This window comes from Apostichopus japonicus, chromosome 17 (genome assembly GCF_037975245.1).
Source record: "Apostichopus japonicus isolate 1M-3 chromosome 17, ASM3797524v1, whole genome shotgun sequence".
Lineage (NCBI taxonomy): Eukaryota > Metazoa > Echinodermata > Holothuroidea > Aspidochirotida > Stichopodidae > Apostichopus > Apostichopus japonicus.
Window position 1 is genome coordinate 30,498,650 of NC_092577.1, and position 27,357 is coordinate 30,526,006.

The window sequence follows — 27,357 nt, forward strand, 5'->3', positions numbered from 1 at the left end:
ACTACCAACGAGCACATATTTTTCTTTCCTTTGAAAGAACAAAGACCGGCAACTTATTGCAATGAGGCAGAAGTTGAGGAAAAGACAATATGTTTCATATATTGGTGTACTGGGGCGGACTCAGACAAAAAATGACTGCAAGCTCAGTGATCCTACCGGCAGGGCTTGGACCTTTAAACAAGGGACACAATAGTTTCTGGCGATTGATATGGCTAATGACATATCACTACTCAATTCGTAAAGTACAGATATGATCACATCAATGCCATCAGCTGTTTGGAAAGTTATTGTAGAGTTTGTTGGAAAGTCTTCCACACACATTGGTATTCTTTGGAACTTTGTTAAAGCTTGAACATAAAGAGATCATAAGAATTTCTAGCATATATGGGGTTGAGGGGGTAGTAGAATGATGCTGATGAGCTATTCACACACCCACTTTTGGTCAACATTCTTCTATAGAGCATATGTTGATTCTTCTCAGTTTGTCCACGAGTAAGGTCACCAGCAATCCAATTGTAGATAAAAAAGGTTCACCATTGACCTGTGACTGTCATAGAATCTTCCCCTTTTTGAACAAATTTTTGTTTGTTTGTTTTAATCAATGTCTAACTTTTCTTGAATGATGTTTTAACACTCATGCGATATCTTCTTCAATTGTGTTTCAACTTGCTGAACGAAAGCAGGAAATTCCGGATCCAGGAGACACCATTTAACCAAACGACCGAAGGAATCCTTTGCTATGGTAGAGGGCGCTGTGCATAAATCACCTTGATGAGCACATGGCAATCTTGTCAAGTCTCCACTGGTTAACAACTATCCTCGGTAAAGAGATGAAATGCAAACGATAAAACACTCTGAAACCAGCAGAAGCCCATCAAATTTTTTAACACAGGTTATTACAAACACTCTGTCAACTTCATGTCGGAATGAACAAAACTGAACTTTTTTCAACGGATTATAACATGTGCAAAGCACGAAATATTGCTTTACAAAATGAAAATATTGGTATTGGAGCTTGATTTTGCAATCCCTTAATTGCAATTATTGATTCAGACCAACGAGAGTTTATCTCAATATCCGACCACCTTCTCAAATAGGCCTGAGGAGGCCATGAAGGCATCCCCCCCCCCCCCCCATCTCCCTTTCATCATAACCGAAGTGCGATAATGGTAAAACGAAGTTGTTTAGAAACTATTGAAGGAACATAATCAAACCTAACTTTGCACACCAGACACTCAACAGCACCGTAAAGTAGCAATTATGATTGGATCCCTAGCATCTCTCTCTCTCTATTTTTGGACCAACTAACTAGTGTAGCTGATCCTCGATGGTCGATTAATTGTAGTTATCACGGGAAGAAAGAAATTCATATCGTCCAGCGCCAATGGAAGGGGAAAACTACATCTTTTTTTATGTATATATATTTTTTTAGGCTGACATGTGAGTATTACTGTATTAGAGATTATAAAGCAGTATACATACCTCCACCATTTTACTCAGAGAAACTTCTCCTTCAATTTCTTGTTGAGATGAATCTAATGCTGAAGACTGAAAGATTTAAATGAGAAGTACTAAGATATCAAGTCAGATGCAGATTCAGGCATTTACAAATGGGAGTTGTACAGTGGTCTCTTTAACTTTTAAAGGCATTGAAGACTCGCCCCAAACTGCGTGCGGCCATCTGAAAAAGTTAACTTTCTGTTGCTTGCAAGTGACGTTTTGTTCGTGTCACTACAAAATGCAGACACTGTGCAGCTGTGGGTATTGACCGCAGCTGTATGTACTGACTGTACACTATTGTCTAATTACCGACGGTAGCAAGCTGTGCGTGTATTTTCTGGGATCGATGGTGGTGTCCATGCACACTTCTGTTACACCTCATTCGAAACTAGGTCAGATTACCGGCATGAGCAGTTTCTTTGTGCGCGAGTCTTCACACCCTTTAATGGCCACTTGTACTTTTTCAACCACACCCCCCCCCAAAAAAAAAAGATAAGTAGCCTTCTTTTTATTTCCGAGACAGAGCACTTTTTAATATTTCATTATTTGAAAGGTGCATTTTAAAGGGAGGTGGCACCTTTTCAATTCTATTCAAAGTACCTGAGAAGTTTCTGTATCAGTGTCATGCACAGTCCTTCCATCTTGTTTTACAACCCTCACAGGACAGTGTTTCCTCACGGCAGTAGTACACTCAATGCAAAAGTGCTCAGCGGATACAGACTTACTCTCCGACTCTGCAAACATTATTCGAAAGCGTCTCACATCATTCTGTTATAAGAATAAAAACAAAGAAGACATATGTACCTAATGATGAAGGCTTGACATTTCACAGTTTTCCAAAAGTTGAGAAATTTTGTATGAAAGAATTCGAGTTCGAAATTCAAGGTCGCAAGTATACCATTCTCACTCCCAATTAAAAAAGAAAATCAACACATGTACACGGGTCTAGAGCATTGGCTCCAATTTCTTTTGTTGAATTTTACGGTAAATGGCAGCTGATATAATTCATGAGATTGTGGGCACAAATTATACAGAAGGGCCATAATGTAACTTGTAAGCGTGACCAATCAGGGATCATTATGTTCTCTCCTCGCTTGTACAGTATAAGTACTCTGATCCCCCCCCCCACCCAACCCCTCTTTCCCCACCCTTCTGTCGATCGAATGCTATGATTACGCAAACAATACTCAGTTACTTGATCAACAGGACGGTCTTACTTTTAGTTTTACTGCAAACAACATGGAATCTCCCTTTATTAAAATCTTGAACTTGTCTTTCAAATTCTTTAACAGCAGGTTTTCCTGAGAAGGGAGGGAAAAACTATACATATTGGATTAAAGTACAATATATATCATGAACAAACAGAAAAATTGGGATTTAAATCTTTACAGTGAAAAACAAAAAGCTTGTGCCACTGTAAAGTTCTGACTTCGCGTCAAGCTAAGGTTGTGTTGGGGCCCGGGGTATGAAAAAACAATGAAGCATGCAGCATAGCCAAAATTATGTACATAGTAAACATTTTCCATTAAACTTGATTAATTAGGACCAGCCTATGCCTGCCCCCTACCCCCCCCCCCCAATGATGTGACTGTTTGTTTGTTAATGTTATTGTTCTTCATACCGCGTCGACCGCCGCACTAGCCTGATAATCTGTATTGCATTTCACATTCATCATTGACTAGGTCTAGTCCTAAATTAGCATAGCCAAGCAATGTAGGCCTGCATCAGGCTAAGTCGACAACGTTAGCCTAGAAGTTAAAACTAATGTTGGTTCAAGCTACCGTAGGCTGGACTCTACCATAATCCGAATTCAACGGAAGTAAAGCTAGTACTAGTACTAGCTAAAGTATTATACAGACCTTCCACAAACCATTTTGCACTTGCTCGTCACTGTCTTTTCTCGCTACAAAGCTCCTTCTGTCTAACATGAAACGAGCGTAACGTTTTAGCGACCACGACAGTTTCATTGTGACTATCGGTCTGAAGAAACACGATACTCGAGTCAAGCCTACACGCTCCCCCCCCCCCCCCCCCCCGCCCATCTCAATCATCAGGCCTTAGCTACGTTCCTGGGTACACGGTGGTTACATAGGACGCTCCGACCAGAATTCATACAATTACCAGATGTAGGTCCACCTAGCAACCGAGGTAACTTGCGTGAGTACTCCAACGAACAACCACTGATTTATTTGGATGCCTTCATCACTTTAGCCACCACTCACATGGGACCTATTCTAAGTCTGTCAATACATGCGCATGTGTGAGGTCCTGAAAATATAATTAAAGTGGTTTGTCTTGCCATCCTTGTTTCAAATTTCATAGAAATGTATTCTCGTAGATCTAGCGAAACATTTAAACTGACACAGTTCCGTTGGAAGTGTGTCACGGACTCACGGGTGGTATTAAGAGTCATTGGTGGTTAAACATGCTGGCGTATGACGACTTTTCGCCAAATTTGCGCTAGGCTCACTATACGAACTCGGATCTGGGCTGTGCCTAATTAGTTAGTTATTTAAATTATTAATAATGGCGTATGAGGAAATGCACCAATTTTGTGGTACGGCTCCCAGGACGGCAAGTCGAGAAACTCACATGAAGTCGCGGCGGATAGCTTCCTTCGCCTATATGTCCGGAGACATTTTGGGACATCGTTCCTACAGGCCAGGGGTGGGCAACTACGGCCCGCGGGCCACATGCGGCCCCCCAGTGATTTTTTACATCATCACAAAAACGAACTAGCTACCTATAATTTATCTGCACTTATGATGCTGTCAGGTAGGTCTATTATCACCGTTAATTATCAATTGGACTGTATTGACATTATTTTTTTTTGTGAATACAGATTAGTACACACACCTATTTCTTGTACGTCCTCGAAGGCAAAGGTTTGAAATCAACAGCAGGTCGTTGGTTAGGTGCGGCCCTGTCAATCTTTCGCTTCTAAAATCTGGCCCATTCATTCAAAAAGGAAGCCCATCCCTGCTATAGGCCTATATCTGAGTCCCTGGGGTCATTCCGTGACCGACTTGGTGCAATATAATGTGCCCAATTCGAAGTAAATTTATTCACAGATTGTTAGTTGTCATGGGTTCGAACAATTGAGGGGTATTCTAACCTGAAACATATGGCAAAATGGGGCTGGGGTTCCAGTTCGCCGCATCATTTGTCAACTTGCACTGGGTTCTAATTGGAATCACTAATAAAAGAAATAATCCACCAAAAATGAAGGTCGCATGGACTTTATTGCAGATTTCCTGAGTGACGAATTTGTAATTTTCACACGAAATCACGCAACTAGATGGCTGCTATCCAGCCTGGCAAGAAGCCATCTCCAGCGATCTGGCAGGTATTGAAATCTGAAATTTTCTTGGTACGCTGCGCGCCAACCGATGGTCGCGCCCCGCTTAGATAGTACTTACGGCCGGAATACTCGAATCGATTACGTCCCCCCCCCCCCACGTTGCAAATCGGATTGACGCCCCTGGTTGCAAGCAGACGATCACTTACACTTGATTCAGATCTAACAGTCCATGCCCTTAGAAAGCCTCAAAAGAAATGTGGTACCTGTGGCCTGTCTCATGCACCACGGCAGTGTCCGGCATATTACGATAAGTGTAGAGCATGTGAAATTTTTGTCAAAGAACAAAGGCAAAGGTAGATTAGCAACAGAAACCAAGGACAAAAAAAAATCGCAAAACAGGGCCACGCCAAAAACCAAAACGTGAACAGGCAAAGAATCACGCACATATGCGCAAGGGAGAAGTAGGGGTATGAGACTTTTTCAGTAAGTGCAGGTTGAAAACGCGGAAATGTTTTTCTTTACAATGCAATGCGTGAGTCATTCGTTTGTGAACTTTTTGGGTAAGGCTTCGTATAAAACCCGTCGCTTCTCGGCCTTTTGGCTAAGATCATGTGTATCATCTGTTCCCTTTCGAGGGGAATGCACACCTGCAGGGACGTAGCCAGGGGGGGGGGGGCAGTGGGAGCGACTGCTCCCAGTGTCGAAAATATGTTAAAAACTGTTGTATTTTGGTATGTTATTTTGTCAGTGCTCTTTCGACCTTGAATACTCGTCAGCTCCGTTAACTCGATAATAGTAGTAACATTCAGGCCTACTGATTCAGCTTCTTAGTTTGGCAGATGCAATTAGCTAAAATTAGCCTATAGCCTATTACAAGCCTGCAGTTGGCCACTGCATAATAAAACACATGCCTACCTAACCGCACTCGATGGAGTGTCACGAAACGTATGCACAACGACTACGACAACGTGCGTTCTCATCCTTTCTATGATTCGTCATAAGTTGTTGCACGAACAGCATGTTATGAAGCTAAGCTAGCAATCGTACGTGATACGCGCTTCCTATAAATAATTATTACACTGCTAATTATGAAAGTTAATATCATCCATCAGTTAAGTTTGTCAAATGTATTAAAGTCCAGATATTGGACAATAAACAAGAATCATCCTACTGGAATAAAATTGTAAAAGAGCACTATATGATTGTCTTTCTGATATAATATGTAAAAGATCGAACATGTAAAAGAATAATTCAAACTGGAAACAAAATCTGCTGATAATATGATATATATGATAATGATGAAACTGGGAAAACCTTGCACCAGATCTTAGACCCCTCCCCCATATCAACCGCAAAAATGTGCCAACCCCCCCTTGCAAATTCCTGGCTACGTCGCTGCACACCTGACTGCGATCACACAGTCACAGTCCCGATGCAAGGGCGCTGGGGTTGAGAGCGGATCAGTCGTTCGGTAGTTTGGTTTTCGTGCCCAGGGAATTCCTGGGTGACTTTTCTTAAAAAAAAAAGACCCGTTGAATGTATTTTTGCTGCAAGTTAACTCTCCTAAAGTTTATGTAAGGTCGCACAATTATGTATTTGACTGACTCCATCATTTTATCTATAAAAAAAAAATAATATGGAATAAGTCAAATAATAGTTTTCCACCATACAAAATGAACAGGTGTTCTCAATAATATTCATTGCTATTAAAAATTGCGCGTGCGCACTTCCGAATTAACGGCGCGATCACACGGGATTAACATGCAACGACCGATCTGACGGGCAGACAACCAATGCTAGGAATAGTACAGCATAGTAATAATACTACCCCCTATGAATAAAGCCAATAAAAATAACCTCTCGCTACGGTCACGCGCAAATGCACATGAACTTATCATGACTTTGCATGTACACCAAAATTCTTCGTCAAACAATATCGTTGAAATCGTTTGCTGTCTAACACCTAATTCAGCAAGTTACACAAAAGATATTCCACCTTCGAAGGTCACGGTGAATTCTCTTTGCTAAGACTTAGCGGAGCCTATGGTTGTGTGGTCTTGGGAGTCCTCAATAACCACTATAAAAAGTAAAAAATCTAGAAAGGGTTTTAACATTTGTTAAACAAAGTTGTCTCAAGACATTCGCCAGTTCAAACAGTACGTGTATGCGAATCACGACCCACTGCGTGTACGTGTATGTACATGTACATACACATACGCATAGCGTTAGCAAGAATTTCCCAATTCAGCATCAAAAGTGCAAGACCCAGCCAATGAGAAGCGAGGTATGCAAATGGTGACCTTACCGCGCTGGGAGAAAATTTCGCCGGCGGGCAGCCAACCAATGCTAGGAATAGTAAAGCATAGTTATTACACTACCTCCTATAAATAAAGTCAATGGAAATAACCTCTCGCTACGGTCACGCGCAAATGCACATGAACTTATCATGACTTTGCATGTACACCAAAATCCGTCAAACAATATCGTTGAAATCGTTGGCTGTCTAACACTTCAGCAAGTTACACAAAAGATATTCCACCTTCGAAGGTAACGGTGAATTTTCTTTGCTAAGACTTAGCGGAGCCTATGGTTGTGTGGTCTTGGGAGTCCTCAATAACCACTATAAAAAGTAAAAAATCTAGAAAGGGTTAAAAAGTCGTGCAGAAAATAGTATCATTGGACTTTTTTTCTGTCGGATTGACTTTCATTTTCATTCTTTGAAGCATTTTCTTGACTTAATCGTAAGTATCTCCAATCTTGTTCCGCGTTTTGGATGGTGCCTAAGCTTTTAGCCTAACAATATCCTATGATATGCAACTTGCTGACGGACGATAAAAGGTGTGGTAACATACAGCTACCCCCTGTCGCTACGCATAGGCATAGGAGTCCATTTTCCGTGTTAAAACTCTTCCATATTAGTAATGATTTTGGAGCAGTCGTTACAATAAAAATGATTTTGGGTACAATAATATAAGTTTAACCATTGAAAAACACATTGCAAATTATTTTCCTTTCAGTAGGTGCCCGAAAATTTTTCAGCATATTGCCCGAATTTTCACAAAAATATTTGGTTGAGGGCTATACCCCCCCTGCTCCTACGCATATTCCCCTACGTACATTTCAAAATTTAAAACTTGTGTGGTAAAATGTTAATCCTTCGACTTCAGCTATTCACTGCAATTCTTAATAAAAAATTGCTAAATCTTAAACATATTTCCTCTTTCTTGGCTGATGTAGTTACTGATCACCAGGTCGTGGCTGGCTAAGACTACCAGGATATGGTATACGTGCAAGTCAGCTTTATAATTGAACGTAACATCTTGACCAAACCATAATTTTTCTAGAGCTTTTTCCGATTGAAAACACAGACATCACATTCTCTAGCGACCAATTCCAAACATCAACAATTCTACAAGAAAAGCTGTACTTCATGACATCAAGTCTACAAGATTTGTTCTGCAGGTTCCAGCATTGACCACGAATATGAGTCGTTGTACTCCAGATGTATAGTAATCTGACCTATATGTGTATATTGAAGGCTTACTTTGATATCTTAACAGTATTACATTTGACGGACAAGAATATGAAATTTATCAGGGGCATTAGCTGGGCACAGTTATCATGAAAATGACAATGGCACCCAGGCAGAGTAATGTTCCATGTGAGAGAAAACAAACATAACCCAAAGGTACAAACATTTTATATCATTTATTCTCATTCTTGGAAAAAAGTTCATCAAATCACTTATCATTTTTTATATTGCTTCAGACACGAACTGGCCATGAACATGGATAGGCCTGTATTAATTTGAATGTATTATTGTCATCTCAAATAACTAAATACTCTATTGTCATTAATAAGATACATTGTTGACTGCACATTTTGTTGTAGCAAAATATTTTCATCTGGCCATAGATGATATACTTAGAAATTGATGCGCCGACTTCATTGGTCTTATTCATCTATGTTTAAAGTATTGAGTTGGCAAAGTTCCGCGTGAACATCTAGCTGAAACGTAGCATTTTCTGCACGTGTCCACCGTTTCCTTTTGAGTTCCTTGCACAAGAAAAAACACTTAACACTCTGGCACAAAATATCAGAATCCTGTTTCTATCCAGAGGTCTTATCATAGTTTGTCTACTAATCTTTGATGTCTGGCTGATTAAGTTAGGGCCTTTTTCTTTGATTGTTATCTCCTTTTCTCTGCAGTTTGTAAGCCTCTCATCCATAACTATTCAAAATGAATGCCGCTGGTCCAAACTACCCAACTGCCTCTCTCTATGTTGGTGACCTTCATCCCGAAGTTACAGAAGAGCGTGATCCAACCCTCATGCGATCTGGTCTGGGAAATATTTTCATCCAAAATCTTGACAAATCCATCGACAACAAAGCTATGTACGATACCTTCTCTGCCTTTGGCAACATCTTGTCATGTAAGGTAAGCACACCTTGGACTTGATACAATTGTAGCTGTAGCATCTTTTTCAGGAATATTCAATGGATGCTGATTTTCCATCTTGATGACACATATATGTGACGTTTCAACTAACAGTCTGGAATATTTCTTTTCGATATATAGGTTTCACCTTGTCTGGCACCACCATATCCCTTCTTGATCAAACTTGATCTTATGTTAAAATAAAAGAGTTGCATCATTCATGAACAACAAGCTGACACAGTGTATATATTGGTTGTAGTAAAATGGTAAAAAGCCTCACAGTAGCTCCCCCAAGCAACTGATATTGGTTGGCAAATGTGATGTGGAATCTCATATTATGGTTGTTTTTTTATTGTTTTTTTTTAAACTCAATTTATAAGTAACATGCAACGAAATGTATTGTAACACCATGCCCCCCCCCCCCTACACTTCATGTCTCCCTTTGATTTGTTGCTTTTGTTATAACATATAGCGCCACTATCACTGACAACTTCCATGTTTTGCTACCCCGTTTACAGGTAGCTACTGATGAGAATGGTGAAAATCGTGGCTATGGGTTGGTACAATTTGAAACTGAAGAGTCGGCCTTGACAGCCATCAAAAAGGTCAATGGAATGTTGTTGAATGGCCGAAAAGTGTAAGTTTACCATTTAATCTTTCGTCTTTGTAAACACATACAATATAGAATGATCCTGTATTTATTCTTGTTGCTGTCATTTTATGTGATGCTAAAGGAAAGCCATCAACAGACTAGTGCTCAGAGATTGTTTGATGTAAAATATTTGTCTCCTGTGTCCATATTGTCACAAACTAATTTTTTTTTTAAAAACCCAAAGAAGTGTGTTTGTATTTTCATCTTTTGATTTAACCCTTTAAACAGCTACGTAGGAAAGTTCATCCCTCGACGTGAGCGAAGTTCAGGTACCGGCGACCATGCACGGAAGTACACCGATGTTTACATCAGAAACTTTGGTGTGGAACTGGGCGAGGAAGACCTACGAACGATATGTGAATCCTATGGAAAGGTCCTGTCCCTTAAAATGATATCAGACATGGAAGGCAAATCCAGAGGCTTTGCATTTGTTTCGTTTGAAAGCCACGACGCCGCCAATATGGTAAGTGGACTTTTCAACTATCTTAACTTGTAACTATTCACTGACAACTTCCATGTTTTGCTACCCCGTTTACAGGTAGCTACTGATGAGAAAGGTGAAAATCGTGGCTATGGGTCTGAAGTACAGCCTCTTGGAAAGTACTGGAGTACAGCCTCTTGTTGTTACATAAGATAAACAGCTGTAAGGATTGAATTGCCACATTGTGGAGCACAGCCTCTTGCTGTCTGGAAAATAGCTGAGTACATCCTCTTGTAGTGTGGAAAATTGTGGAGTGCCTCTCATAGTTTGGGAAATGTATAGCCTCTTGTAGTCTGGAAAAAAGTGGTTTGTACAGCCTATTGTAGTCTGAAAAATACTGGAGTACAGCCTCTTGTAATCTGAAAAATACTGAAGTACAGCCTCTTGGAAAGTACTGGAGTACAGCCTCTTGTTGTTACATAAGATAAACAGGTTTTGAGCTTATAGCTAGAATGCTGACAATGCTCCCTCTAAATTGCTTAGATGGAAAGGTACTGTTGCGTGTTAGATTCATATAGAAGGTGAACCTTTCAGCCTATTTTTTTTCCTTCCGTTATCAGTGTGTAGAGGATATGAATGGTAAAGAACAAAGTGGCAGACAACTCTTTGCTGGACGAGCCGTGAGAAGCGCTGAGCTTTGTGCTCGATTTGAAGCTATTCGTCAGGTAGGTGTCACACACACCCCTCTACAAATATTTCCCATGTCTGCACGCGTGCGATTTTAGAAGAGTGCGCAAAATGCAAACGGTTCGCGTGCAATTTGAAACATTGTCCGCTAGCAAAAGTAGCGCGTCGCACGAAAGCTGTGCGCTCCAGCGTGCCACGCGTGAAACGCAAACGGATCGAGGGCGATTTGAAACTATATACGCAAGCTGCGCGCTACAGCGTGCTGCGCGGTCCAGCTTTAAGTGCGCGAAAGGCAAACGGATCGCGTGCGATTTGAAACAATGTACGCTAGCAAAAGTAGCGTGTCGCACGCAAGCTGCGCACTGTAGCGCCAGAAGCATAGAACAATGCACGCTACTGCAGTCATGAAGGATGCGTCACGGACAAGCTGGAAATGCCCCCATTCTGTTCAATCCAAAGTAGGTCATGGTGGGATGCATTTATAGCTGTTACATACAAAACGATATTTCTTTTTATCTTCTGCTTGGATTTTGAGCGGTATCGTAATCTGTACTTGGGCAAACTGGTTCATTCCAAGAAATATTTATTAACAGTGATGTTAAAACTGTATTGCAGTAAAATTTCTGAAGTTATACACATGGTTCACACTTTGTCTGGAAGACAGGACCATTAGGTAAAAGGGAAAGTCTCTTATCTAGGTCTTGAGAGTCACTGAAGTTTAGTCTGAAAAAGTCAGAACTCTTCTCTCTATATGATATGACTTACGGTCGGGCAAAGTTCTTAAGACGTGTGAGATGAAGATGACAGCATAAACCAAACTGCTGAAAAGTTGTGGCTACAACAACTCCTGTTTGGGGTTTGTGGTACTTTAAATGTCCCCCTCATCCTAAATTATCAAATGAGAGGGGGAGTGGTGACCATACCTTTTGCAAGAGCTACAGTTGCTAGATTACTGTAGGAAGCTGGCTAACATGAGGTCATCATTATTGTGTATGCTTCATAGTAGCCTTGAAGTTAGCTTACCTTTTGAATGTGAAATTCCTAACTTAATGAAAGTAATAGCTTCTAGCATTGTGGAGGCTACCCTCTTCATGAGTAGAATACCTTTTCCAAACATTGTTCTACAAGGTGCCCCCAAGCCCCCCCCCCCCCAAAAAAAAGCATTAACAGTTTTCACTATGATGGTTTTGTCCATTTTAACCCTATACCACATAGCTGCACTTTTGCAGTTGGCTCCTGAAACTTACAACACATTTGGAGAAAATGTGCATAGCCTTGTGTAAGATTCAGGAGGTGAGGCAGTACCTAGTGGGAAAGACACCAAAGTGTTGTCACTTACTGAACCAGTGAACCTTTAAATTCCTACCACATGCAACAACTTGTCAGGTGTTGTTGTAGGGTTAAAGAAATTTATTTTGTTTCCATTTTTTCATTTGACAGGAGAGAAGCAATCGTTTTCAGGGTGTGAACCTGTACATCAAGAACCTCGATGATGACATAGACGACGAACGACTCAGAAAAGAGTTTGCTCGTTTTGGCAACATCACCAGTGCCAAGGTAAGATTGTGTATTTGCCACTCTTTTACGCCGTTCCTTCAAGCAAGCATAGGTAGAGCTAAAATTGTAACCGCAGATAAGCCCTGCAATTTGAACCCGCGTTTTCAACAAGTTAACTCCAGGCATAGCGGCAGGCTTGGAAAACCTTGGAAAACGTCCGAACCAGGTTATTGCAATAGAGAATACGAGCAGTGATCGACAGCTATGCAGTGAGTCTTTTCGACACATGCAAATATCATCCAAGCAGCGCACACACGCTGTTTTCTACCGGGGCTTTCCCGATACGGCCAACGTTTACCACCTTTGAAAAGGTCAATGCACTGGGCAGGGAAATCATTGTTTGTATCTGAAGCGCAATATTTTGAGTGGTACGACTTTTCGCGGGGGTTAAGTAAAAAAATCTTTCATAGTTTCCAAGATGAAAACAAATAAAATGGAAAACCTAAATATAATCATATCAATTATATCTAGCAGATATGCTGACTTTGGGTGCGTACAATTGGTCCAACAAATCTGGAAAAAAATTGTTTGCACATTTTACCCAAAAGAAATATTTAACCCCTAACACAAAATGGTTGGGTTGGGCTCGAGACATGCTGAAAATGGTTTTGTTGGAACTCGATGTCCGCACCTGTTTTATACTGTACCATTGGACTTGACATAGATGTAAACACTTTTCTTGGCAAGTTGCCAACAAGAAATTCCACTGCAGTGTAGTTTGCTAGTATTGCAGCAAAGAAGTTATGGAGTGTAGACTAAACGCTTTACGGTGGCAGATTTCCTGTTTATTGCTTTCTAATACAGAGTTCGCAGTATTCAAAGTGAACGTATTGGTTTTGGTGTGCTTTTTACGAACATTCTCCTCATCGACTAGGCTTTGTGTGTCTAGAACACTCCACCTTTGTTACTAGATCAATTCATGCTGGCTAAATATACATTCATCCCACCTGGTAGGCCTACGCATAACTACTAGAAGAAAAAGTATTTTGTACATCCCCTTATGATCAGATGACTCCTAAGCAGCATTTATAATTCATTTCTTACACTTTACAAATTGGCGGGAAATTAGTGCTTACCCAAACGATGGTCGCGGGAAATCTTACAAGTGTATCACGTCATATCTTTTGTTCACCGTTATCTTTTGTTGTTTTTTGTTGTTGCTTATTTCGGACCATATTCTGAATGACGTGAAACGAAAACTCGCTGATCTGCCAAAATCCCGATAATCCCCCCACCCCCCCGTCCCCAGTTAAACAACAGTATATATGCTATCTTTAAAAGAATTGTCTGGTAGCCCTTATATACGTTACCTTTAAAACCAAAAAATAATTTTCCAAATATGCGTTTGACAGAGAAACGATTTTTAATCGTTTAGGATGGATATTTCAAATATACTTGAACAGTGAAGAACGTGACATCATCTTTGCAAATGCAGATTGAGACATAACCCACGATCCAAACAGTTCCTGCAGTAATCACGACAAGTACCGAGTTTGAATACAGATTAATTTCTTTGATAATTTTTGGTGAAATTCAATATAAATTATATATGTTTTAAAAAAATCGTTGAGCTGTCATATATGTAGTGCATCAGTGTTTTCGTGGTTTTTGTGTAACACGACGAAAGTTTTAACAGAAGACTCTTTGTTGTTATCCTTTGCTGTAAAGTTGATCCGTGAATTTTATTTCAGCAATTTTTCCTTATTTGTTTTAATTATAACATTTTTCTTAAATATATGCCATTGATAACGATTACTGCGGTTACAACTATTCCATGTGTAATAACTGTACCCACATATTTCCCCTCTACTCAATTTGAATTCATATGCTTTCACAAATTTTTCAAACAAACTTTACAAAGTTTATGCGCACTTAAATCCATCTTCGTTCAAAGTCCGATATTTGGCATCATTCCACGATTGCAGTTCGAGCTCTACACTCATTAAACAGCTGGTCCTGCGTCAATATCTGGGTCGCTAGTTGACTTCTGGTTTATGTTTTAAGATGATAGCAATTAACCAATCACATATTTCAACTGGTAAATGTCATTCATCAGCGTTGTAGATAGCGAATGTAAACTCCACCCAAAGTTCCCTTATATGCACGTTTACTACAATTAGCTTCATTGACAATGATTTTGACTTGGGGACACCCGGTCTCAACGGCGGGAAAAAGTTCAGCACATCATGTCATGCCTATAAACATGTTCCCGCATCGGTATATTTACACATGCAATAATTCTTTACGGTCAATTGTAAGTCTTGTCTTTTTAAGTTAGCAAACATGTGTGATGTGGCTCTTGTTTTACTGAACCCAGAATGCATGCATTCTAGTTATCCTTTTATATTTACTTTTGGTATGTGATTTACAAATTTTTTCTTTGATATAGGCCTATTAGATTGTAAAATTTTACGGGCCTGATGAGTTAGTAACTAGGCTACGTCTTGTCTTTGCTACTACATATTATGTTCCTGATTATCGTTAAATAGAAGCAAGTAAACCTAGCTTAAGTTTTTCAGTTTGTACTTTATTTGGCTGACCGTTCTGCCATAGCCTTTCCCTCCCATACGCATACAGATGTCTCAGTACACTGGAGCGTTGCGGCATGTCCCATCAAGTTTCGACATATTATTTGCGTCGCACCAAATGCCAAGCAATGCGAATACTTCATCGTCCGACCACATACTTCGCTCTGTCTACATCTGTGACATATTGTACAGGAAAATATCGATAATAATAATAATAATGTCCTTTCCGATTATCTGGACGTCTTCAAGAAAGCAACTCAAACTTTATACTGTATGTATGCGGATATACACGGGCAGCTACACTGTGTACTACTCAGCAATGCCTTACGTAATTCCTTCATTCTAACTGCATCGGTCCATTGTACACATGCACAACCAATTTGAAAATAGACAGTTTATTTCGATACAGAAATAAGCAAGCGGCGGAAACCACAACTGATAAAATCCATCGGATCTTTTACACCCCGAGGCAATAGTTTATTTACATTGGTCAACGTTTACCCGGGCTTAGCTGTCTTAACCCCACCTCTCATGAGGGGCTTGATCAAGCTCGGGCTTGCCCCGTTCCCACGGAGTAAAAGATTGGATCAACTTGCCCTCGCCTCGATAGGTCAATCAAGAGTGAAGCAAGCCCGCGTTTGTGGGAACAGGCTATTTGTGTGTTGTCTTTTTGTGAATAATGTACAAGTTACCGTTTTGTCTCGGTAAGCTTGGGGATACTCTGCTTCAATCGGCCATGTCTGTCGGGTGAATAATTTACCCTGTGTATCGTATTGCATAATGCTGTGCAAATTGGTCATATTTCCATGCAAGTCCCAACAGATGTATGGTAGATTTTCTTTAATGCAAAGGAACCATAGAATTTATCACAGACAAAATTCAGAGCGTTGAAAACTGCAACGTAAAACTTTCCAAGTTGTCTGTAGCAATAGGGCTCACCACATGTTGACCCAAAGTTTTATAGTCTCAATCCACAGTAGTATTTATTTTGTTGGTCAGAATGGCACTGTTTTGTGATCTCAGTGATAGTTACCTTCTCGCCCTTTTCCTTTTTTGGCCATCTTTGGTTAATAATGTATGTATATTCTCTTACATCTACTTCCCAGGTCATGAAGAATGACAAAGAGGTGTCCCGTGGATTTGGCTTTGTCTGCTTCTCCTTACAAGAAGAGGCCATCAAGGCAGTGACCGAGATGAATAACCGCATCATTTCCGTCAAACCGCTGTATGTGGCCCTGGCCCAGCGCAAGGAGGTTCGACAAGCCCAGCTGGCCACTCAGTACATGAGATTGAACATGAATTATAGAATTCGAGTAAGTTATTTGTGTTGTTGATTCATGTGTATTTTCCAGCCTTCTGCCACTTCGGTGCTTGTCTCCAGTGGTGGTTTATGAGCATGGGAAAAGTCGGCCAGGGACCCCTGCAAGGGTATATTCCTTGCAAATTAACAATTGGAGCCTATTAATGGACTTTATCCAACACTTCAAGCTTCCAACGTTGTATAAGGATCATCCGCTTCAGCTTTGATCAACATTATGCTCCTCCCCCTCCCCCCCCTTTGTTCACAAAGAAAATATGATCTATGGCCCCACCCACATATTCTTAATCCAGACCTGCTTGTCTCATTCAACTACTGCAGACGTTTTGATGGCTCTACCACTGAAACATTCAGAAGGCAACAGGCCTGTAAAATCCATAGTTCCACAACATCCATGGATAGTTCCTGTGAAAGAAGACCAGTCAGTGTTCTGTTCATAAAGATCAGAGATATTAATGAAATCGAATATCTAATAAAATGCTGTTTTAAAAAAAAAAAAGTTGTGCCAGTGATGAGCGCAACAGGTTGTGAAAATCTTTTTGACCATATTTTAATAATATTGTTCTTACTAGCAAGGAGAATCAGAATTGTTGTGTAGACGTGTCCTAAGTATTTTGTGTTTACAATTGTTGTAGAGTCTTTGAAAGAATTTTACTTTTCTGTATTGTCAATGGTCTGTTTGGTAGTTAATTAATAGACCTTATGCTAGTCCTTTGAGGGAAGATTTTAACTATTCGCTCTATCAAAAGATGCACAAGCAAGGTTACTTTGGAGCATGGTTAGACTGTGTTCTGTTACTTTATTGTATATGATCCCAGAGAATTGCAGAGATAACATGGTGTATACACTCTTTTTGAATTTGGAAGTGATTGTTGATATATGATCTATATCTGTATTTCATGAATGGCTTATTTTTACAACAAATTTTATGTAGCTTATGACCTTTGCCTCTGCCATTCATTCCATTTTCCAGGGTCAGCAGATGAGTCAAATCTACCCTGGAGGGTTCAACTACTACCAGACAGTGCCTCAGTGTAACCTGTACGCAGGACAGATACCCCAATTCCATAACCCACGTTGGCCTACTGCACAGACATGCCCTGCTGGCCAGTCAGGCTACCAGGCTATGCCCGGAGCTGCCCGGCAGTTTGGAGCTCCGGCTCAGATCCGTGCTGCCATCCCTAGAGGTGTCAATGTACCGGGAGCTCCATCAGGCAGAGTTCAAGGTAATACATCTTTTTGTTTTTCTCTCATGAAGTATCAAAAGTTTGAGAAATTATTTCTTTAAGTGTCGGCTTTAAGTGTGATGCCATCAGAGCTATTACTAATAAATCTATCATTTTCACTATCATTACTATTTTCCATTACTTCTCACTATGTAGGGGTACCCAATACTCAGGCAATGCGTGTGGGTGGAGCCACCGCTACCCAGAGACCAACCTACAAGTTCCCTCAAGGACCCAGTGGAAACCAAGCTTCTGGTGCAGAGGTAAGTGAAACCAACTTGCAACCAAGCAATTTCACTCAGTGTTGTTAGTTTCTAAAATGCAGCATGGCTTTGTTTGAATGCCATGATGCTGGTGGGGGGGGGGGAGTGGGGTGTGAGTGGGCTTTACCAATGCTCTTTTTCATGGGCTGTTGATTCAGAAGACTCTTTTGACAAGTTTTTCAGATGTTATTGAAAAGTATGATTTGAGTGTAATTGAAAACTGTATTCTGTATTGCCTTTGTTTATAGGCTTTTAAATCCTTAAAGTTCCCCAACATCTGTTGATAGTTCCTGTGAAACATGACCAGTCAGTGTTCTGTTCATCAAAGATCAGAGTTTTATAAAATCAAATATCTGAAAGAATGTTGTTGGTTTCTTGCAAGTGTATGTGTGTGACACTTTAGTTTGTATGCACGATAACTTAACAAGGGAATGATTGATCAATAGCATACTTGGTGGGTGGGTGGTCGATAATGAGTTGATCAACCCTATTGATTTTGGTGCTCATATCATGAATATTAATGAGGTCACATGGTCAAATACTTAAAATTGCAATTATAATTATTTTAATGTGTGTGACGCTGTACTTCGCATCTTGCCTCGGTACAGTGTGTGGGTAACATTAATTGTTGTGTGTCAGTTGTGTTGCGGGCCGGGTGCTTTTTCATTTTAATCAGCCTTTACTCTATTTGCTTCTGTTTTATTCTAATTAATTTGTCACAATAGCAACTGATGACGATTGACGTATATTTGTTTTGTATAGGATTAAACCCAAAAGTTTCGTTGTTTTCCCTTGAACCTCCTTTGATGTAAATAACAAATTATATATGATTAATTTAAGAATAATTTTTTCTTTGAAAGAAGGAAGTTGGTAGATTTTTTTTCTTCTTCTTTCTTTTTTCTCACTATCAGTGTGAAGATGATACGAATGGTAAAGAATATAATGGCAGATAACTTTATGCTGGAGCAGCCTAAAAGAAATCCGAGAGAAGTACTGAGCTGAGACCAAGGGCGGCGGAAGCACTTTTAATCTGGGGGGGCACCGACATCAAAGGGCACTTTGCAGAAATTCGATTGGACTGATGCAGCCTTATATTTAGTACCCTTTATAACTCTTATTGTATTATCTTATTTGCGTATACACATCACTCCATCAACGCCCCCCCCCCCCCCCTCAAGGAAAATATGCATACTAGCACTGCAATGTCCAATGTGCAAATTGGGAAACAAGGAACAAGTTTTCTTTTGAGACAAAATGAGGTGAAATTATGCTAGTTGCTAATGTAGGAATCTTCCAAATTAGAGTTTATTTCTTGTTAATATCTTAGCAAATTTTTCCATTCGAAATAGCTTTGAGTTTGACCCACAGAAATTCATTAGAAGTCAGGGGCGTAGCCAGGATTTGCAAAGTTGTATGCACGACTATCTGAGCGGAGCGCCACCATCAGTTTGGCGCGGAGCGTACAAGAAAAATTTTGGTTTTACAAACCCCTCAGATGGCCGGAAACGGCCCTTCCCGAGTGTTCATTCTGGTTCCCTGGCCTCTTGCTAACTTGAGACACCTCAATTTTTATGTAGAAAAAGGGCACATTTTTAACCTGAGGAAAAGTGGGGGGCACGTGCCCCCTGTGCCCCCCCGGTTCCGCCGCCCTTGGCTGAGACTACTTGTACGATATGCGTGAACAAAGCTCTTCAAATATTCTAACCCATTCTTTCAGAACTAAATACCAGTCCTTGATGCCAAATAATCCATGAAGACACAGAGGAAATTATTTTACGTAAGGAATTTCGGTTGTTGCTTGCCGAGGAGCGAAAAAAGGTTCTTAGGCAACCTCTGAATTTCTGCTCAGCCTGAACCGGACTTAAACTCTTTTTATTGCAATTTTACAAGCTGATGGTTCCTTGATGAAAGCAAAAGGAACCTTTGTAATCAGGTCGGTGTGTACGTGTGCATGTGTATGTGTGTGACACTTTAGTAGTTTGTATGCACGATAACTCAACAAGGGAATGCTTGATCAATGCCATACTTGGTGGGTGGGTGGTCTATAATGAGATGATGAACCCTTTTGATTTTGGTGCTCATATCATGAATATTAATGAGGTCACAGGGTCAAACGTCAAAATCTTCAAATTGCAGTAACTTGGCGTCCATAAGTTGGGAGTTTCTACAAACTTGGTATGGATATATTGGTAGAACACCTATACATGCTGAGTTGATATCATGCATATTTATGAGGAGGCGGGGCAAAGCATTATTTTTGTAACAGAAGTTTACTGGATAAGGGAATGATTGGTCAATAACATACTTGGTGGGTGGGTGGTCCATGATGATGAGATAAACCCTATTGATTTTGGTGCTCATGTAATGAATATTAATGAGGTCATTGGGTCAAATGTGAAATCTTAAAATTCCAGTAACTAGACAATCATATAAGTCACAGTTTCATAAACGTGAGTTACGTAGCCTACACAAGGCGATGTGTGTTGCAATTGATAACGTGTGTATTTATGAGGTGTGACTTTGCATTATTTAGGTAAAAACTAACAAGTTCGTATGATTAAAAATTTCACCATATTTAGTGAGTAAGTGAACCTAATTGGGTTTTTTTTTTTGCTCATGCCATGACTAATGATGAGTTCACTGGGTGAGGAATTATATATCAAACTGCAGTTACTTATGTGGGAAACATATGTTTGATCTTCAACTTGGATTAGTGATATTTGCAGTTAGCAGACACATGCCGATGTGTGCTACAAATGGTTCATGCATATTTATGAAGGGCCCTGGCTAGCATTATTTGGTAACAACAGTTTGTACACATAACTTAAGGGAATGCTTCAGCATTACTCACTTGGAGTGTTCCCTATTAATCAAATCAATGAGCAGCAGCAAGGCACCATGAAATGTTTTCATTCTGGTAACATTATCTATTCTGACATGGAAAGCACGTGTCTGGCGACTAACGACCACCCACGACAGATCAGGTACGTAGCCAAGTAGGGTTGCACCACCCCCCTCCCCCCTCCTGCACCATTCGCAAAACCATTGTTACACAAGTTACTGGACACGAATGTTGTGTCCCTCCCTTAAATTGACAGTGATCTTCCAAATGGGTGAGGTGTATTTAATCATCCATGCCACCAGTAAAAATGCTAGACTTTCCTAGTAAATGTGATCCGGGATTGAATAGGTCGATCTCTTCTCAAGAAAAAAAGAAGACTAATTGATGAAGCGGACTAAATATTCACATTTCTTATCTCAAGATTAACAACTTACAAGAAGCAGAACATTAATACTGGTTTTTAACTATTCATGTTGATATGTAAATGATGTAAATAAATAAGAAAAGAAGCGAGTAAAGATTAAATAGTTATGAATATATAAATAAAACTGATATTTGCAACAGAAAAATGTTCTTTTGAGACAAAATAAATATCTCATTCCATTTTGCCTAGCTAGTATTGCAGTCAATATTTCCTTAGCTTTTTCTTTTTAGGAAACTTCTAACAAGCACATATTTTTCTTTCCTTTGAAAGAACAAAGACCGGCAACTTGTTACAATGGTGCAGAAGTTGAGGAAAGGACAATATGTTTCATATATTGGTGTACTGGGGCGGACTCAGGCATAAATTGACTGCAAGCTCAGTGATCCAACCGGCAGGGCTTGGACCTTTAAACAAGGGACACATTAGTTTCTCGCGATTGATATGGCTAATGACATATCACTCCTCATTTCGTAAAGAACAGATATGATCACATCAATGCCATCAGCTGTTTGGAAAGTTACTGTGGGGTTTGTTGGAAAGTCTTCCCCACACATTGGTATTCTTTGGAAGTTTGTGAAAGCTTTAACGTAAAAAGATCATAAGAACTTCTAGCATATATGGGGGGGGGGGGAGTGGGGGTAGTAGGATGATGACTTTTTTGCACACCCACTTTTGGTCAACATTCTTCTATAGAGCATATGTTGATTCTTCTCAGTTTGTCCACAAGTAAGGTCACCAGCAATCCAATTGTAGATTAAAAGGTTCACCATTGACCTGTGACTGTGAAAGAATCTCTACCTTTTTGAACACATTTTTGCTTGTTTGTTTTAATCAATGTCTTGCTTTTCTTGAATCATGTTTCAACACTCTTGCGATATCTTCTTGAATTGTGTTTCAACTTGCTGAACGAAAGCAGGAAATTCCGGATCCAGGAGACACCATTTAACCAAACGACCGAGGGAATCCTTTTCTATGGTAGAGGGCGCTGTGCATAAATCACCTTGATAAGCACATGGCAATCTTGTCAAGTCTCCGCTGGTTAACAACTATCCTCGGTAAAGAGATGAAATGCAAACGATAAAAAACTTTGAAACCAGCAGAAGCCCATCGAATATCTTAACACTGGTTATTACACAAACACTCTGTCAACTTCATGTCGAGATGAACCAAACTGAACATTTTTCAACAATGGGTCATAACATGTGCAAAGCATGTACAAAATGAAAATATTGGTATTGGAGCTTGATTTTGCAATCACTTAATTGCAATTATTGATTCAAACCAAAGAGAATTTATCTCAGTATCTGACCACCTTCTCAAATAGGCCTGAGGAGGCCATGAAGGCATCCCCTCCCCCCCCCCCCCACTCCCTTTCATCAGAAACCGAAGTGCGATTATGGTAAAACAAAGTTGCTTAGAAACTACTGAAGAAACATCATCACACTTAACTTCGCACACCAGACACTCAACAGCATCATAAAGTAGCAATTTTGATTGGAAACCCTAGCATCTCTCTCTCTCTATTTTTGGACCAACTAACTAGCAGTCAAAATTTTGTGTAGCTGATCCTCGATGGTCGATTAATTGTAGTTATCACGAGAAGAAAGAAATTCATATCGTCCAGCGCCAATGGAAGAGGAAAACTACATCATTTTTTTATATATATTTTTTTTAGGCTGACATGTGAGTATTACTGTATTAGAGATTATAAAGCAGTATACATACCTCCACCATTTTACTCAGAGAAACTTCACCTTCAATATCTTGTTGAGACGATGGCGCTGCATCTAATGCTGAAGACTGAAAGATTTAAATGAGAAGTACTAAGATATCAAGTCAGATGCAGATTCAGGCATTTACAAATGGGAGTTGTACAGTGGTCTCTTTAACTTTTAAAAGCATTGAAGACTCGCCCCAAACTGCGTGCGGCCATCTGAAAAAGTTAACTTTCTGTTGCTTGCAAGTGACGTTTTGTTCGTGTCACTACAAAATGCAGACACTGTGCAGCTGTGGGTATTGACCGCAGCTGTATGTACTGACTGTACACTAGTGTCTAATTACCGACGGTAGCAAGCTGTGCGTGTATTTTCTGGGATCGATGGTGGTGTCCAACACTTCTGTTACACCTCATTCGAAACTAGGTCAGATTACCGGCATGAGCAGTTTCTTTGTGCGCGAGTCTTCACACCCTTTAATGGCCACTTGTACTTTTTCAACCACCCCCCCCCCAAAAAAAAAAGATAAGTAGCCTTCTTTTTATTTCCGAGACAGAGCACTTTTTAATATTACATTATTTGAAAGGTGCATTTTAAAGGGAGGTGGCACCTTTTCAATTCTATTCAAAGTACCTGTGAAGTTACTGTATCAGAGTCATGCTCAGTCCTTCCATCTTGTTTTACAACCCTCACAGGACAGTGTTTCCTCACGGCAGTAGTACACTCAATGCAAAAGTGCTCAGCGGATACAGACTTACTCTCCGACTCTGCAAACATTATTCGAAAGCGCCTCACATCATTCTGTTGTAAAAAAAAAACAAAGAAGACATATGTACCGCATGAAGAAGGGTTGACATTTCACAGTTTTCCAAAAAAAGTCGAGAAATTCTGTCTGAAAGTATTCGAGTTTGAAAGTCAAGGTCGCAAGTATACCATTCTCACTCCCAATTAAAACAAAATCAACACATGTACACGGGTCTGGAGCGTTGGCTCTAATTTCGTTGTCGAATTTTACGGTAAATGGCAGCTGAAATCATTCATGAGATTGTGGGCAACAAATTACAATCAGGGATTGTTACGTTCTCTCCTCGCTTGTACAGTGTAAGCACCCGACCCCCCCCTCTTTCCCCACCCTTCTGTCGATCAAATGCTGTGATTACGTAAAGAATACTGAGTTACTTGATCAACAGGACGGTCTTACCTTCAGTTTTACTGCAAACAACATAGAATCTCCCTTTATTAAAATCTTGAATTTGTCTTTCGAATTCGTTAACAGCAGGTTTTCCTGAGGAGGGAGGGAAAAATGAATTCAACTATACAGATTGGATAAAAGGACACTATATATAATGAACAAATAGAAAATTGGGATTTAATTCTTCACAAATGCACAATTATGTCTAATGATAAAATAACTAGATCAATATACCTTTACAAAGTTGCATTATATTTCAAGATAGATATATATATATATATATATATATATATATATATATATATATATATATATATATACATATATATATATATATATATATATATATATATATATATATATTTATATATATATATATTTATATATATATATATATATATATATATATAAATATATATATTTATAAAATTGAATATGTAGTGAGCTGGAAGACATACATATTTTTATATATTTTTATATGTGTCTGTGTAATGTCTTTAAACTTGTTTTACAGTTAGCAATCATTTTGTTCTATCAATGCACTCCTATAAATAATTTGTCATTTATTTTCATCCGTCTCATTTTTTCCCCTTTCCCCTGTGCTAAATAAATGTATTCAGTTTGCTTATTGTAAAATAGTGTGTTAAACTAGGGTCCATATACCTACCAAACAGATATCTCCTTGAGTTATCAGCAGCTGCCCTGTGTCGCTTAGTGAGATATTAAACTGCCCATTATTTGTTGACCAGTTCTAAACATAGTAAAGAGAGACAGAGAGTGAAAAACAAAAGGCTTGTGCCACTGTAAGTGTAAAGTTCTGACTTTGCGTCAAGCTAAGGTTGTGTTGGGGAAGGGGATACCTGGTTTCACATTCATGCATGGAAATGAAAAATCAATGAAGCATGCAGCATAGCCAAATAATGTTCATAATATAAGTAAAAAATTTTCATTAAACTTAATTAATTAGGACTAGCCCATGCCTGCCCCACCCCCCCCACACCCCACCCCCCAATGATACAACTGTCTGTCTTTTATTATTCTTCATACCGTGTCGACCGCAGCACTAGCCTGATACTCTGTATTGAATTCACATTCATCATTGACTAGGCCTAGGCCTAGTCCTAAATTAGCATAGCCTACCAAGTAGCAATGAAGGTCTGTATCAGGCTAAGCCTACAACGTTAGGCTAGAATTACTGTTGGTTCATGCCACTTAGTGTACAGATCAGTGGTTCATGCTACCGTTGGCTAAGCTCTACCATCATCCCAATTCAACGGAAGTGAAGCTAGAAGTATTATTTGCTAAAATATTATACGGACCTTCCACACACCATTTTGCACTTGCTCGTCACTGTCTTTTCTCGCTACAAAGCTCCTTCTGTCTAACATGAAACGAGCGTAACGTTTTAACGACCACGACAGTTTCATTGTGACTATCGGTCCGAAGAAACACCATACTCAAGTCAAGCCTATCGGTATAGGTACGGGTCGAGCCCGTAATAAAGGCTTGTACTGTACAGTTGATGTACGGTTGTGTGTCAAACATACACTGTACTACTCGCTTGGTGTTGAGTGTACGTGAAAATTACTTATTGTGTACGTACGTACGATCAGCCTAATACATGCTTGCTTGCGCATGCGTGAGACCTCAAGCTAATGTAGGTGGCTCCTTCCATTTCCAATGCCCAGAGCCTATATACAGCTCTGCCCATGCCTATCACAGAAATTTATACATTTCAGGAGTTGTAGTTACCTTTAAACTTATAATAGGTACCGACAAACTATAGCGGAGAAGTGGGCTATGGAAATATCGCATCAGTTCTCAAACTTAATTTCCGACCCGTTTAGTGCTAGTCCTATATGGCCATATAGAACTAAATTTCTATAGAGGGGTTTATAGCCTCGAGAATCATACAAAAGCACAGACCAAAAGTTCAAAAGTCTGACATATGGTAGGTCCACATATTATGACACGTTATTACTTCACTTCAAAAGAAGAAGCAGACAATTTAAACCACCGCCCTCCCACCGCCCCCCCACCTTAATCCCTACCATAGCCCAACTGACTCTGATCGAGTGTTCTGATGGCTATAAGATACGTTTAAGACAGATTGAGGTAATACATGGTAATGAAATAACCACTTAATTGTTATGCAGAGTGGATCAATGAAACGTGTTTGTGTTAAAAGCACAGAAACAAGAAGATGGACTGGCACTTATATATTTCAATTACATTGCTACATTAAATGTGTGCAACGGACTAATAAGCCTTACGACATGATTCATTGTATATGTGAAGCTCCGTTCCTTATATAAATACCCTATATATTGTCATGAATTCGTCACTGAGTAAGATGGCTGTTAGTACGGGCATTGTAGAAGTTCCGCACGCTATATACGCTACCCGACACCGGATGGCCATTCATGGCACCTAAAATCAAAATACGGATGAAATGTTTCCCGGAAGGACTCTATATGGGCGGTATTGCAGAACTTAGCAAGCATAGACTCCGGACGTGCGACCTGATTAATTCACTTTGGCTTCGGCTATGAGTATAACGTTTCTGTATGCTGCGGTTAAATTGGACAAGTAATTACCGATTTTGCGATCCGCGTTATAGTCATTGCCGACTTTGCAATCCTCGGTCCATTCACAATTTTGCAAGGTCGGTAAGAGTGACTCCATGGTTGACTCCAACGTGATATTTACTAATGAGACCGCAATGTTTTTGTCTATTGCCACATAAATTTCCATTCGTGAGCTCTGATATTTAAGTAACAGAAAACTGGCAAATATGACCCGGGTTGGTATTTGGTAACATGTCGAACTGATGATCCCCGTTGGTTTTTGGCACTTTTGAGCTACCTTAATTGCTTTTCCGTGATAGTGTAGTGAGTTACAAACTTTTTAAAAGTCGGTTTTGACAGGTCATAATTGATCTCAGAAACCCGCAGTTAAGACAAATATTGCGAATGAGCATTTAATTCGTATCTCCGCGAAAGAACACGCTTTAGCTAGCCTAAAAAAATATGTAAGGATTTTGCATATTTACTCAGCTGAGTACTAATATGAAAAATAACAGTTACGCGCGCCAGCATATTCAGTTGTTGGTATTGGCCAACATAAAAATTTAAAATGAATTTTCTTGTTGTTGGGATATATATATATATTATATACACACACACACACACACACACACACACATATATATATATATATATATATATATATATATATATATATATATATATATATATATATATATATATACTGCCAACCCCCAAGATACAAAT

General features: G+C 39.6%; 3 protein-coding genes across 5 annotated transcripts in view; 1 reads left to right on the forward strand and 2 right to left on the reverse strand.

Annotated features, from left to right (window-relative positions):
- Window positions 1–98: 98 nt before the first annotated feature.
- LOC139984565 (meiotic recombination protein REC114-like) lies at window positions 99–3,505 on the reverse strand. The gene is made up of 5 exons (XM_071998507.1): window positions 3,360–3,505; window positions 2,718–2,801; window positions 2,101–2,268; window positions 1,483–1,548; window positions 99–813 (listed from the first exon to the last, which is right to left on the reverse strand). Exons 1-5 carry the CDS (start codon window positions 3,465–3,467, stop codon window positions 628–630), a joined length of 612 nt encoding a protein of 203 aa, XP_071854608.1. The 5' UTR covers window positions 3,468–3,505; the 3' UTR covers window positions 99–627.
- Window positions 3,506–9,026: 5,521 nt separating this feature from the next.
- Window positions 9,027–27,357, forward strand: part of LOC139954749 (polyadenylate-binding protein 1-A-like) — a 30,558-nt gene continuing 12,227 nt past the window's right edge. The window contains exons 1-9 of the mRNA XM_071954670.1: window positions 9,027–9,239; window positions 9,758–9,876; window positions 10,120–10,354; window positions 10,933–11,037; window positions 12,440–12,556; window positions 16,191–16,397; window positions 17,376–17,628; window positions 17,785–17,891; window positions 18,803–18,841. Of these exons, the coding sequence (XP_071810771.1) occupies window positions 9,042–9,239; window positions 9,758–9,876; window positions 10,120–10,354; window positions 10,933–11,037; window positions 12,440–12,556; window positions 16,191–16,397; window positions 17,376–17,628; window positions 17,785–17,891; window positions 18,803–18,841 (1,380 nt within the window). The 5' untranslated portion in view covers window positions 9,027–9,041. The remainder of the gene's footprint in view (window positions 9,240–9,757; window positions 9,877–10,119; window positions 10,355–10,932; window positions 11,038–12,439; window positions 12,557–16,190; window positions 16,398–17,375; window positions 17,629–17,784; window positions 17,892–18,802; window positions 18,842–27,357) is intronic.
- Window positions 18,841–25,655, reverse strand: LOC139984564 (meiotic recombination protein REC114-like). 3 transcript variants are annotated; one of them, XM_071998504.1, is made up of 6 exons: window positions 25,384–25,634; window positions 24,732–24,815; window positions 24,074–24,157; window positions 23,506–23,673; window positions 22,883–22,957; window positions 18,841–22,203 (listed from the first exon to the last, which is right to left on the reverse strand). In XM_071998504.1, the coding sequence occupies exons 1-6, from the start codon at window positions 25,489–25,491 to the stop codon at window positions 22,018–22,020; spliced, it is 705 nt and encodes a 234-aa protein (XP_071854605.1). In that variant the 5' UTR covers window positions 25,492–25,634; the 3' UTR covers window positions 18,841–22,017. The 3 variants fall into 3 exon arrangements, with proteins under 3 accessions (XP_071854605.1, XP_071854607.1, XP_071854606.1); XM_071998506.1 differs by having other exon boundaries at window positions 25,395–25,553; XM_071998505.1 differs by lacking the exon at window positions 24,732–24,815 and having other exon boundaries at window positions 25,384–25,655.